Below are 13718 nucleotides of genomic sequence, written 5' to 3'. Positions count from 1 at the left end.
ATACGACAACAATATCACAAATTCTCCACAAATGTGGCTTGTATGGGAGGGTTGCAAGATAAAAGCCAATCCTCAAGAAAGGCCACATGCAGTCACGACTGAGCTTTGACAAAACACACCTTCAAGATTCTGAGGCAGATGAGACTAAAATTTTATTATTTGGCCTTAACACCAAACGATATGTCTGGCGGACATAAATCTGCTGCCCTCTGCCAGAAAGTTGTCAATGGGAAGAAGGTTTACCTTCCAACATGACAATGACCCAAAGCACACAGCAAAACTGAGCACACAGTGGTTGAAGGAGAAAAAAGGGAATGTCTTTGCATGGCCTAGTCAGAGCCCAGACTTAAACCCCATTGAAAATCTGTGGAATGACTTGAAGACTGCAGTCCACAAACACTCACCATCAAACTGAACTGAACTTGAGCAGTTCTGCAAAGAACCGAAAGAGTGGACAAATATTGCAAAGTCTAGATGTGCAAAGCGGAGACAAATCCCAACAGACTAAAGGCTGTAATTAAAGCCAAAGGTGGTTCAGCAAAATACTGACACAAGTGGGTGATCCTTTTTCCAACTCAGTGATTCTGTTTTTTAATTTTTTAATTTATTTTTTTCTGACATGTTGGTGTTATATCTTTCACTTGGGTGAAAGTAAATACAGCTGGATAAAACAAAAACTGTGTCTGTCTTCATTTCAGGCTGCAAACCAACAAAATGCGATTATTTTAAAGGGGGGTGATTATTTTCTATACCCACTGTAAATCAAATGCTCCATCAGAGGAGGTTTCTCTGGTGTGTAAGCACCCGTAGAATCTGCTATCATAACTCTGTCTGTCTTTGAAATTATAGTGATAGTATAGATGAATATAAACAGTAAGAGCCCGTTTTTGCCTTATACGTACACTCATGTGTTGTAACCTTGGTGCATTACTGCATTGCTGAATGACTCTGATGTGACCCTCAAAAGATGAATAATGCATAAAGAAAGAAATATTTTCCAGTGGATGCCCTTGTCATAGCAGAAAATGGAGTTGTTATGAGTAAGTCCCACATCCAGAACCAAACCCTGGGTTGACTCGAGCATCAGCACCACCAGGTCACTGCTGGAAAATGAGAAAATCTAAGAATAATCAGACCTACATGTGCCTCTGAAGATTGAAGAATTTATATCACATTATGAGACCATCTATTAGATAGTGTACTTCAACTCTACTCTCTTCTTGAAAAATTGAGAAAAAAATATTATGACTCAATTTTTTATACAATCAGATGCTGTTTAAATGTCAATGTCTGCTAATAGCAGACATTCTACTGTCTACTGTACTTCTGAATAGCAATAGCAAATAGCAAATGGTTCACTGCTGTGACTTAACCTACTGTTTATTTTAAAACATGGTTGATGGTGACTTATGGGTTAAAGCCAACAATATATCAAAATTGACCACATTTGCTTTATTAATACACTACTGCTCAAAAGTTGTCCTTGCTAAAAAAAAAATAATAATAATTAATTTACTTAAACAATAAAAAGTCTCCCAAAACTTTTAAATGGTAATGTATATTTTTTTCTTCCTTTTGTGAGTGATTAATCAGTATGTGTTATTCTTTAGGCCATGCAGGTTATTCTAACTGACAGCCAAATGTCTATTGCAAGTCCTAGCTTACATTTAGTTTTGTTTGTTTCTCATTGAATATCCTGTTTCACTTGAAAATTGTCTCATTACTAGAGGTAACATCAACAGCAATTCACATAGACTTTAAATGAAGCTCCTCCAAATGGCATCCAAAAGTTCCTTCTTTTGTTATTTAGCAAACACCTCCTTACCCAAGAATAGATGCCATATAAAAATAATTGAGTATCAGTTTCCCCCAGAAGTGTCAAATGTGATGTTGGTTGTCTTTGACTTGGTTTTTCGTGCTCCTCAGGGCCCCCATGGGTGCCTCCAGTGGTGGCGGCCAGTCAGCCCAGCCTACTGGCCCATTCGTATGGGATGCGTCAGCCGCCCACCTATAGCCAAGGAGTGTCCGTCCAGTCTCCCATCATCGGCGTGACCCCAGCCATCCAGACGCCCATCCCACCACACCATCCACTCATGACCGCCCACTTCCAGCTTCCTCCCCTCTCCTCCCAAGTGCCAGGTAGCCTGGTCCTAAACCTTCAGAACCAGTCGCCCTACGCCACCAGCCAGCCGCCAATCACCCCGTCGCCCCTGACGACGGCCGGCCAGGTAGTTCACCCTGCCCCTCAGAGCGTGGTGGGAAACGGTCACATGACACACCCGCTCATACAGCCACCTGCTTTGCCTTCCGCCGCGCTGCCGCTAACGAACGGGCAGGCGACGACTCAGCTGGCATCAGCCAATCAGGAAAGTCCGAACAGGCTTCAGATGCTCCGTACGGTCGGAATGGGGAAGTACGAGTTCACAGACCCGTGTCATCCGAAAGGTAAGCGGTTCTCTTGGCTTGTGCGTTTATGACTAATGAACGTGCCCGACATATCTTTTCCAGGGAATTGCGTTTGATGCCGGCAAGGAAATTGACCACAAACGTGTCAGCGAGACGTTGGTAAAACCTCCCGAGTAACAGCCATCGGTGTAAAAGCATCTCCAAGGTCGTGGATTCAGTCCTGAAACAACTGTCACATAAGCAGACCTATTTCTTGCAAACTTTGATGCCGGTTCCTGATAGAGTCTCCTGCTGTGAATTCTTGACGGTTTTCAAGGCTGTAAATCGTTGTTTGTACAAGATAACCTTGGACGAGACTCTGTCAGTCCAGAAACAGATGTTACGTATTCCCTGAGCAATTTTCACATTTAATGAAGCTTTTAATCTAGGTTTAGATTGGCTTTCTAAGCTCATTTGATTTTTTTTATGAGCTCTATAAAATGAGTGCAATTTACTTTCCACATCGATGCAACTTGCAATTGTCTCTTAAGATGCAAAAGAGCCAATTACATTAGACTTGCATGCGTTTTTGAAACGTAACTGCTTAAAGCACAGTTAAAGCAGTGGCGTTGAAGCAGATTTGGCTCTCCTGTCGTGAAAACTAGGCTCCGCTTACATAATACTGCAATCCAAATGGTTTATTTCTCTGTAAATGAAGTCTTATTCATATCAGTGCTTGCAAATGTTTATTTTTATAGTCCTCCGTGCTGAAAATTAACAACAACAACTTAAGATGATTTGTTGGTCTAAGCTGGTTTAAGTTGGTCTAGCCGGTCTTCCAGGCTGAAGAATGCATAAAATCGAGTAGAAACATCAGAAACTGCATGTTAAATGAAAGGAAACAGATTTGTTCTAGCATAATAATTTTTGCAGTGTGCATTAGAGACTAAGACTGATACTAAAGATTTATTTTCTCATTCTCATTCATTTGCTGCAGTATCAATCACGATCCAGTCATTTTGTTGTGTACTGTGATGGATTGAATAATGACATGCACTACTGTTCAGTTTGGGGTCAGTAAGATTTTTAAAAATGTTTTTGAAAAACGTCTCCTTTGCTCACTAAGGCTGCATTTATTTGATCAAAAATACAGTAAAAACAGAAATATTGTGAAATATTATTACAATTTAAAATAACTATGTTCTATTTGAATATCTTTTAAAGTGTAATTTATTCCTGTGAAGCAAAGCTGAATGTTCAGCATCATTACTCCAGTCTTCAGTGTCATATGATCCTTCAGAAATCATTCTAATATGCTGATTTGCTGCTCAAGAAACATTTATTGTTATTATCACTGTTGAAAAATTTTAAGTGCTGCTTAATACTTTTGTGGAAACCGTGATACTTTTTTGTTTAGGATTCTTTGATGAATTGAAAGTTTAAAAGAACAGCATTTATTTGAAATAGCATTATAATTGTCATTGATTTAATGGATCCTTGCTTAATAAAAGTAAAAAAAAAAAAATCTTACTGAACCCAAACCTTGAATGGCAGTGTATGACTTTGGTGGTTATCGTTTCCCAGCTCAATAAATTCCCTTCACTTTCTTAATTAGCTACAAATAGTCAGGTTCTCTTGACTTTGATGGTTGGCTGATTTATTCACTCACACGTTTCACCTTGTTGACCAAATTAGCACATCGGGGCACTTTAGATCTAAGATCTGGTTGACAGAGAACTTGGGTTGCCTGGGGGTTTTAGCTCTGTTTCCTGCTGCTACATCCCTTTAAAGAAGCGCAGATCCTTCATGGGTCAGCACACACCAGCAGCAGCATGAAGAGTATGGCTTTCTCTCTTAATACAGCTGCGTTGTGCTTAAGTGCAGTGGGCAAGGTTAGCAGCAGCAGCAGCATGAGGGTAGAGCACACCCCGTCTGGCCTCGATCTGCACCAACATAGGTCTGGAGGGTCGTTCTTTGTGCTCATGGCTGTTTTTAGAGATGGAACATGTTCCTGTCAAATAATGCTGAGCGTGGAATGCTTTCTAAGAACACTTTGGACAGTCTGCTCCTCCCGATGTTTCATACAGGTTTATTTGACCAGTTTGGGTTCATTTGGGTTTGTTTGGCTGTTGTCCAGTTGGGAAATTGTCTCAGCTTCAGTCTGTTCACTGACCATCTTTGTGCATATTACACTCAAAATGACAATAGCTAGAAGAAAATCAGCAATTTGATTGGCTAGTTTTACACATTTTTTCGGAGTGAGACGGTGCACCAGTACACATGAAAATCACTAGAAAATCAGGATAGTGGAATTAAATCTTTGAAAGATATTTAGATGTAATATTCAAACTTAAGTAAACTAGAAATCCATCAACAGAACTCTATATTTTGCTTTATTTTCTAAACTTTCTGTAAAATAATCTGTCCTTATTGCTTTTAGACAGACAATAATTCTGATTGTATTATTATTATTATTATTATTATTTTATGCAGATAGTCACAGATCAGCACTCTGCAGCCTTTTGAGTGATTTTCTTTTTTCTGTGATAGTCTATTTTTATTTTATATATATATTTTTTTTTTGTTTGTTTTTTTTTGTTTTGTTTTATTTATTAAATATATTTATTTGTTTTGATTGGTATGGTTTGTTTGTTTGTTTGTTTTTGGACAGTCTGCTCCTCCCGATGTTTCATACAGGTTTATTTGACCAGTTTGGGTTCATTTGGGTTTGTTTGGCTGTTGTCCAGTTGGGAAATTGTCTCAGCTTCAGTCTGTTCACTGACCATCTTTGTGCATATTACACTCAAAATGACAATAGCTAGAAGAAAATCAGCAATTTGATTGGCTAGTTTTACACATTTTTTCGGAGTGAGACGGTGCACCAGTACACATGAAAATCACTAGAAAATCAGGATAGTGGAATTAAATCTTTGAAAGATATTTAGATGTAATATTCAAACTTAAGTAAACTAGAAATCCATCAACAGAACTCTATATTTTGCTTTATTTTCTAAACTTTCTGTAAAATAATCTGTCCTTATTGCTTTTAGACAGACAATAATTCTGATTGTATTATTATTATTATTATTATTATTTTATGCAGATAGTCACAGATCAGCACTCTGCAGCCTTTTGAGTGATTTTCTTTTTTCTGTGATAGTCTATTTTTATTTTATATATATATTTTTTTTTTGTTTGTTTTTTTTTGTTTTGTTTTATTTATTAAATATATTTATTTGTTTTGATTGGTATGGTTTGTTTGTTTGTTTGTTTGTTTGTTTATTTATTTATTTATTTATTTATTTATTTATGTCAGATAAACCCACTTCTAAACATCACATAAAAACAAAACATGCTGTGGTTGTTCAGGCTTCTTTGACTAGTTGACAAGTTACCCAATCCAAAAAAGAAAAAAAGGCACTAGAAATTTATATTTAATTTAATTTTATTTTATTTTTTCTAAATATTATTAAATATCATTCATATTATTTATTTATTTATGTATTTATTTGTTTGTTTGTTATGAATTATGACACCAGAAACCTGTTTGTAAAAGAATTCTGTACATTCTGCGAAATACCGCTTAGTGTTTTTCACTATTGACTTAGATTAACCTTTTGTGCAAAGCTTTTTTGTGTAAAAGCTTTGAATTTAGTAGAATATAAGCTTATATGCAGAAGGTGCTCAGTGATATTAAAGGAAAGTCAGTGCTGTTATATCCATTGACAAATGAGTGATGCTACATTTTATCATTAGTTCTCATCCATTTAATCTATGGCACAAAAATAAAATCCACATTAAAGTCTGGCAGAGAAGGACTCATTAGTGTAATACGCAGTATGCACTTCTGTCTTCTATATTCCTTTTTCATAAGAGCAGATTTTCTCTAGGTCATACAGTATTTCTCATTTCATCTGAAAGGTAATCACACATCTCTGACCGTAAATCTTGTTTCTGCTTCATTTATGATTGAAAACTCCGAATTTCTGTCATTGTAGTGTAATCATTGGTTGGAATCGTTAACATATTCTTTTTCAAAAGTGATGAAATGAAACTTCAAGATGTCAGGAAAGGCTGCCCGAGGATTGTTTCAGAGCCATTGAGCTGATTTATATTGTTCCGAGTGTCTTATCAGCATAAAAATACAGATTTGAGATTGCAATGGAGGAGTAAAGTCTTTGCCAGTGACATGCGGTGTTTAAGGCCGTCAGCTGTTTTCGGGGAAGACACCAGTGGCGCTGCTCTGTCACACTCAAAAGGGAAGACACGCTTCAGAAAAGTATTGTTTCTCAATGAGCAGCTGCCTACAAACACTATATTTCGCAACAGAACAAGACAGACTGAAGACTGAGCCCATATTCTTAGATTTGCAAGACGTTGGCCCTGATTGGCACCAAAACCGACTTGATTATCTCATCTGATCAAGGAGAGCTGGTTCCTTGGTGCCAACATGTTGGCTGCGGTTTTCTCAAACACTTGAGATGGGAAGCTCTGTAAAACTCAGTGTGCAGCAGAGGGTTTTTAGGGAGGGATTTTTGCCGGTGACAGAATTCTGAAGTAAAAGGATTATGCTGTATCACAGGCACATACAAACACAACCAGATTTGACTCGCTCGTTGGCGAGCTCGTTCACATTGCTTCGTGAAATTGTGCAAAGTGTGAGTGTGTGTTTGGGATGTGTGTATTCAGAATTGACTAGCTAGTGGGTTGTCTGAATGACTAGTCAGTCTTAATCAACCTAGTTTAGAGTCGTTTATCCCATTTTTTAGGAGGCGTTATATTATATAAAATCCACTCTTGTGTTAAAAAATAGTTACATTGAGCCTAACTAAAAGGAACAGAACAATCTGTTGTTGAGAGCAATGGACTTTCTTCAACCAATATTGCAGTGGCATTTTAAAGAGTATGAATTTAGAGAATTTTTTTATAATAATAATAAATAATATAGTAATTGTTATAATCATCTATCAATAGTATTTTTATATTTCTGACTATTGTATGCAACTAAATAAAAACTCTATAAAATATTTATATAATATGAAATTTTGTTTACACTTTATTCACTAAATATCATATAATATTAATACATTGTACAATGTATTATGTATTTATTATAATCTTTTAAATATGTCTTATATCATGTGAATGTGCATACACACATACATATATATATAAACAAAGTGATATGAATTTATACATTTCTAAAAAATGTAATTAAATATATGTATGTATGCATAAATAAAAATATTGCTATAAGATTAATACACACACACAGGCACATATGAATATGTTTTACAATGTATTATGTATTTATTTGTATTATAATTTTTTATGTGTGTGTGAATTTATTATGCATTTATGCATATATATATATATATATATTCATTAATTCATAAATATAGTTTTTTAAATATATTTTATATTATATTTGTTAATACATATTATTACATATTTTTCTACAATCTACACATTTAAAAACATGTACATTTAAAAACATAACATGTGTTTTATATTATTGATGTTGACCTCACTGATCAAGTTGGTTGGAGTTTTTGTAGTGTGTTGGTCTGAATTCACAGTTGGAAAGCTCATCCTGCAGTCCCAGCAATGCCATTCTCCACATCCAAGTGACACTAGTACAGCTATTTTGATCTGTTTGCTTGGAAATGACAGTCGTGTTATCCAGCGCAGTTCAGACTCACCGTGAGTCCCGTCTCGGGGAATGAGTCGAGACAAGCTACTGGGTCGTTGACATGGAGGCAAACACAGAGTCTTTGCAGGAATCCTTGTCTCATTAAGACAGATCGGCCTCGGGCCATGCATTATAAGACCTGCTACGAGAGCCACACGTGGAGAACTGAAGCTGCGGCTCACAGCCTGAGTGTGTTTCTCATCACATTATAAATGAACGCGCATCTATGTTAATGAGCAGGGACTTGAGGAACGATGCTGTAACTCTGCAGGGATAAGCGCGTGATGGACGACGCAACCTTAGATATCAAAAAATTGCATGTGGCAGAATCGATCCAGAGTAGCGTAATGTTCTCTTTGTTGTGCTCACAAAATCCACCTCATCCGATGCTCACGAAAACTCACTTACCAGCAGCTGGAATATGTTTTCTCTTCAGATAGAGCGCAACAGTCGGATTTTGGAAATAAAATCATAACTCGGTTTGTTTATGTATCTTTATCATTATCATTATAGTTATAGATATTGAAGATTGAAGATTGCAATTGTCAGAATAATAGCTTACCAATATTTCTAATCAGAGAGTCCTCCCTCACTTGTCACTACAGTATGTCACATGTTCAGTTGAGGCCATTGAGAGGATTCTCCACCCAAAATACTCATCCTGATAATGTCATTTATGGTATGCTGGCAAACAGAGAGTATTCATAAATATACCTGCAAGCAGCAATTTTTGAGGCTGAGCAAGACCGAAAGAAAGAGACAAGCTAAGCAAGCATGGCAGAGAGCATCAGAACAGTAGAATAAAATGCTTTTTACTTTTCAACATCTGCTTCTGCCGTCATTTACTCAGGAGTATTATTAAAACTAATTTAATGATACAGACTAATACAAAAACATTGCAATTATGGGAACAATGACAATATTATTTCCCTCTTTGGCAAAACGTCATTCAGAGTAACAAACCATGGGCATTCAGCGTAACAGATATACAGTGGGTACGGAAAGTATTCAGACCCCCTTCAATTTTTCACTCTTTGTTATATTGCAGCCATTTGCTAAAATCATTTAAGTTAATTTTTTTTCCTCATTAATGTACACACAGCACCCCACATTGACAGAAAAACACAGAATCGTTGACATTTTTGCAGATTTATTAAAAAAGAAAAACTGAAATATCACATGGTCCTAAGTATTCAGACCCTTTGCTCAGTATTTAGTAGAAGCACCCTTTTGATCTAATACAGCCATGAGTCCTTTTGGGAAAGATGCAACAAGTTTTTCACACCTGGATTTGGGGATCCTCTGCCATTCCTCCTTGCAGATCCTCTCCAGTTCTGTCAGGTTGGATGGTAAACGTTGGTGGACAGCCATTTTTAGGTCTCTCCAGAGATGCTCAATTGGGTTTAAGTCAGGGCTCTGGCTGGGCCATTCAAGAACAGTCACAGAGTTGTTGTGAAACCACTCCTTCGTTATTTTAGCTGTGTGATTAGGGTCATTGAATGACAATATTATTTTCCTCTTTGGCAAAACGTCATTCAGAGTAACAAACTATGGGCATTCAGCGTAACAGATATATGTATGTAAAAATGAAACAATATACTTATTCTGACCTGTTCTTATTCAAATACATAAAAGAATGTTTGATCATAGTAAATGTTATTATATTTTAAATTACTTTCACTTACAAAAACTCCTTGCTGTCAAATGGGTAAAACCCTAGTGCCTAACAAGATTTTTTGGTAGATAAATATTGTTACACTGACACATGACATTTTAGTCTTCTGTAAATTATGGTAAAAAAAATGTATGGTAGTCATTATTTGTCGCTCAGAAAAACAAAATTAAACAGGATACATTCTAATGTATGGGGGGAAAAAAACTAAATTTAAAGCTGTATTACACTTTTATTTGTTTTATGCTTGAAACCCCCTTTTCGTCTTTGACCCATATATATTTGGCAAAAAAAAAAACTTAAAATATATATTTCTTATAGATACAATAAAAAACTTAAAGTGAATATTTGTATATTTTTCCAGCAATTTTAATTTGTCATTTGCAGTGCTTCATGGGATTGTAGTTCTTTCCATCACTAAAGCAGTTCACTGTCTTGTACTTTTTTTGGTCTGATTTTCATATATTTTTTTGATACAAATAAAGGTTTATAATGTTGTGATTCACCTGATTGGTGGTTTATATAAATTTTTTATATAATAGAAAAATAATATAAATAATAAATAATAAATCCCAATGGGGGAAAAAAAATGGTAGGAACACTAGAATTATGTGATCAAGTCAGTCTCCCTACACTATGTAAATGGTTAAATATTTGAGCGTGTGTTTGTGTGTAAGTCTATAACTTTTAAATGAATACTTTTATATTTTTGCCACCATTTTTATTTTGATTGTCATTCGCAGTCCTTCATGGGATTGTAGTCCTCACTAAAGCCACTAAGTTCACAGTCTTGTACCTTTGTCTGTTTGTCTTTTCATATAATTTTTTTGGTTCAAATCAAATTTTATATTTTTGTGATTCCCCTTATAGCTGGTTGGTTTGGTTCATGGCTTATAATAAAGTCTTTTTTAAAATCCCTGTGAGAAATATAAAGGGAAAAAATACTTCCAGAACCTCCTCCGCTGAAATAGTAGGCAAGCACTCTATTGTGTCTAGATGAAAATATAGATATGTAAAACGAGCCCCGTGTGCACCTCCAGGAGTGTTTGGTGCTCTACAGTACACCAAATCCCATGATGCATCATTGTAAATAAAGAGTCTGTGATTTTAAAGCAAAGCTGCGGCTGTGGTGCTCACAAGGGCTCGGGATTGTTGTACTAAAGAGCTCTCCAATGTTGGAGCATCGTTCCCCTGCCGTTCCAGACAAATTACCTATAATGGCATGGCTAGTTTTGGCTGTTCAATTAGGAAACTAATCAGTTTAGACAGATGATTAACACTGCGATACAAGGGCCACCCCAGGAGCGTCCTGCTTTGACGCAAGCTCTGCTGCCGCTTCTGTCTTTTGCATATACACTTGTGCATTTGTGTGCATTTATTAAAATATTGCTGTCATTGTGTCTCCTAATTATGAGCTTATCTGGAATAAGAAGGTCGGTTCAAGAGCTGGGTTTATTTAAAGCTAATACTGGTGGCAGCGAAATTAGGATCCTTATAAGTGGTATATACTGATGTTATTTACATATATAATTATATACAATGTCTTCTGAAATTATTTGGATAATTAGGAGACATATAAATGTTTGAATGGCATTGCATTAGTAACAATACATTAAATTATGATAGCACAAGCAAACCTTTCAGGAAAAACCATTCATGTTCACTTTGGCTTATTAAAGATAAAATAATTATAATATGTACTTATTTTTATTTTATTTTATTTATTTTATTTTAATCAACTAAATTCATATTGATGACAAAAACAGAAACCAGCTCACTGCTTTTTAGTTTTATATATATAAAAAAAAATGCAATTAATTTTATATAAAATTTATATAATTGATGGTAATTCAATCATCAACAAGCCCTTAAATGCTGAATATTACCACACAGTTTGAAAAAAAAAGTCTCATTTTATTTATAGGCCTTATAAAGATATATATTGATGTTATTTATACATACAGTTATACATAGTTCATAATTATACATTATTATTATTATAAATGTTAATTATGCATACTTCAAAAAGTATTAGGATACTTAAGAGACTTAATGTTTGAATGTCTTTGCATTAGATAAAATTAAGGGTTTTTTGTTTTTTGTTTTGTTTTGTCATAGTGACAAGAAAAAGAGAACCCACCTCACTGCTTTTGAGTTTTGAGTGTAATAAAAAATACAGTTAATATAAAATAAAATACAATTCATATAAAATATTGAATCATTTTGTCAGTAAGCCCTTGAAAGCTGAATATTATCACAAAATTTTGAAAGAGATGTCTCATTTTAATCATAGGCCTACTTCAGAGTCAGACTTGGTAGTATTAATGCTGACCTATCATACAGTATGTAATAATCATTCAGCTGAAGCAATTGTATGTAATTCTCTTTTTACCCCTAATATTTTTTTTCCTTCACCTGTTGTCATGGTGTCACACACAGAGCCAGGTGCTGAATGGAGTGTGAAATTACAGAAAGGTCCTACCGCTTCAAGGTTTAAATTAAGAGTTTTTCTGTCTGACTGTATCTAAAAGCATATTATTTTCTCATATCATCCCTCAGACTAGATTGGACTCCCCCAGTTGCTGTATTCAACCCGTGGGCTGTGTTTCTGTATATTTGCATGTTGGTTGACTGCTGTAGTAAATCTGTGTGACTGTACAGCGAAATACTGCCGCTGCATTTGGCCTCAACATCATTTCTTGCTATTCATGGAATCCGGAAGCCTTTTCGTGGTGTTTAGAAGGATGAATGTGTTCTTTAAAATGTGAAGATATCTGTTGTGGCTGCATCGTTATTCAGAGTTCCCTCCAAAAAGATTGAATGAGTTGTATGTTTGATTTCAGACGCATCTTGTCGGCGTGTGTCATGATGGGAAACACTGATATTTACCACACTTAAATTTCGCACAATTTCAGTAGCAAATTGTACACCGGTTTGTGAATGCCAAGCAGGTTGTTTAAAAGCACGATGTTTGGGACTAGTCGGCTGACTGCTGAATGCAAGAAGCAATTTTGACTTCTTGCAATCTGTCAACGGAAGGAAAATAGCTGGTTTGTGATTATCTAGTGGTGTTTACTCCTTTGGCAGTGGGTTAGCATGTGATGGTTTATGAGTATCCGTGCTCGTGATCAGCATGGCAAAACATTAATTTTGCAAAAAAGATAAATTATGCATTCAACGTCCATTTGCCAAACCTTAAAAATGAGACTGTATACACAATTAAAAGTCATGCATCTTCATTGCATGTGAATGGGGGTGTTTGGATGGAGGAAGGAGTGGATGCTATTTAACTACTTCCCTGATCAACATTGGTAGAAGGTGGAGTGAAGATGAGACAGTTAATTGCAATTTCTTTGCTGTCTGCTGGTGGAGGCTGTGCTCGGATATCCATATCAGAATTTATTACCGATGATTTCATGCCAAGTCTAAAATTAAGAAATATTTAATAAGGTTGAATAGAAAGTCTAACAGCCTCAGATATTTCTCAGAGATTTGAAGATGGTGTGTCTGTTCATTTGGGAGTGAGGTTATACAATATAATATGTTGACATTTTGCTTTTTTAAATGACCAAATAAAATTAACTTCCAAGTGTGGACACACAACTTAAGAATATTAATAAAGTCATCAAAAAATGTATTCAAATTTAATTTTTTAACAAGTCTAATATATATTTTAAAATAATTCTTTATATATAAAGTTTAAAGAAATTAAAACTTTTCAGCAAGGACACATTAAATTGATCAAAAATCATGGTAAAACATTGTTTTACATTGTTACAAATGATTTCTATTTCATATAAATGTTGATCGTGTGAACTTTCCCTCTGGGGTCGGAGGGGGTTTTGGGGCCCTGGAGAAGTTTTGACATGCCCTGACATTTATGCTTTTTTCAGTTTCTTAAAAAGATATGAATGGCTATAGTCTGATTATACTGTATTCAGCACAAACTGTGCTACAATAATATGTGAG

At 35.5% G+C, this 13718-nt stretch overlaps 1 protein-coding gene across 1 annotated transcript in view; it reads left to right on the top strand.

Moving 5' to 3' along the window:
• LOC107697176 (kelch-like protein 29) overlaps positions 1-13718 on the top strand; it is a 296880-nt gene that overhangs the window by 178025 nt on the left and 105137 nt on the right. Inside the window, exon 5 of the mRNA XM_016497849.1 lies at positions 1927-2445. Within this exon, the coding sequence (XP_016353335.1) occupies positions 1927-2445 (519 nt within the window). The remainder of the gene's footprint in view (positions 1-1926; positions 2446-13718) is intronic.

Source organism: Sinocyclocheilus anshuiensis, unplaced genomic scaffold (assembly GCF_001515605.1).
Source record: "Sinocyclocheilus anshuiensis isolate Anshui unplaced genomic scaffold, SAMN03320099.WGS_v1.1 scaffold38, whole genome shotgun sequence".
In the NCBI taxonomy this organism is placed as follows: Eukaryota; Metazoa; Chordata; class Actinopteri; order Cypriniformes; family Cyprinidae; genus Sinocyclocheilus; species Sinocyclocheilus anshuiensis.
The sequence above is the reverse complement of the archived record's forward strand: the minus strand, read 5'-3'. Positions and strand labels throughout refer to the sequence as shown.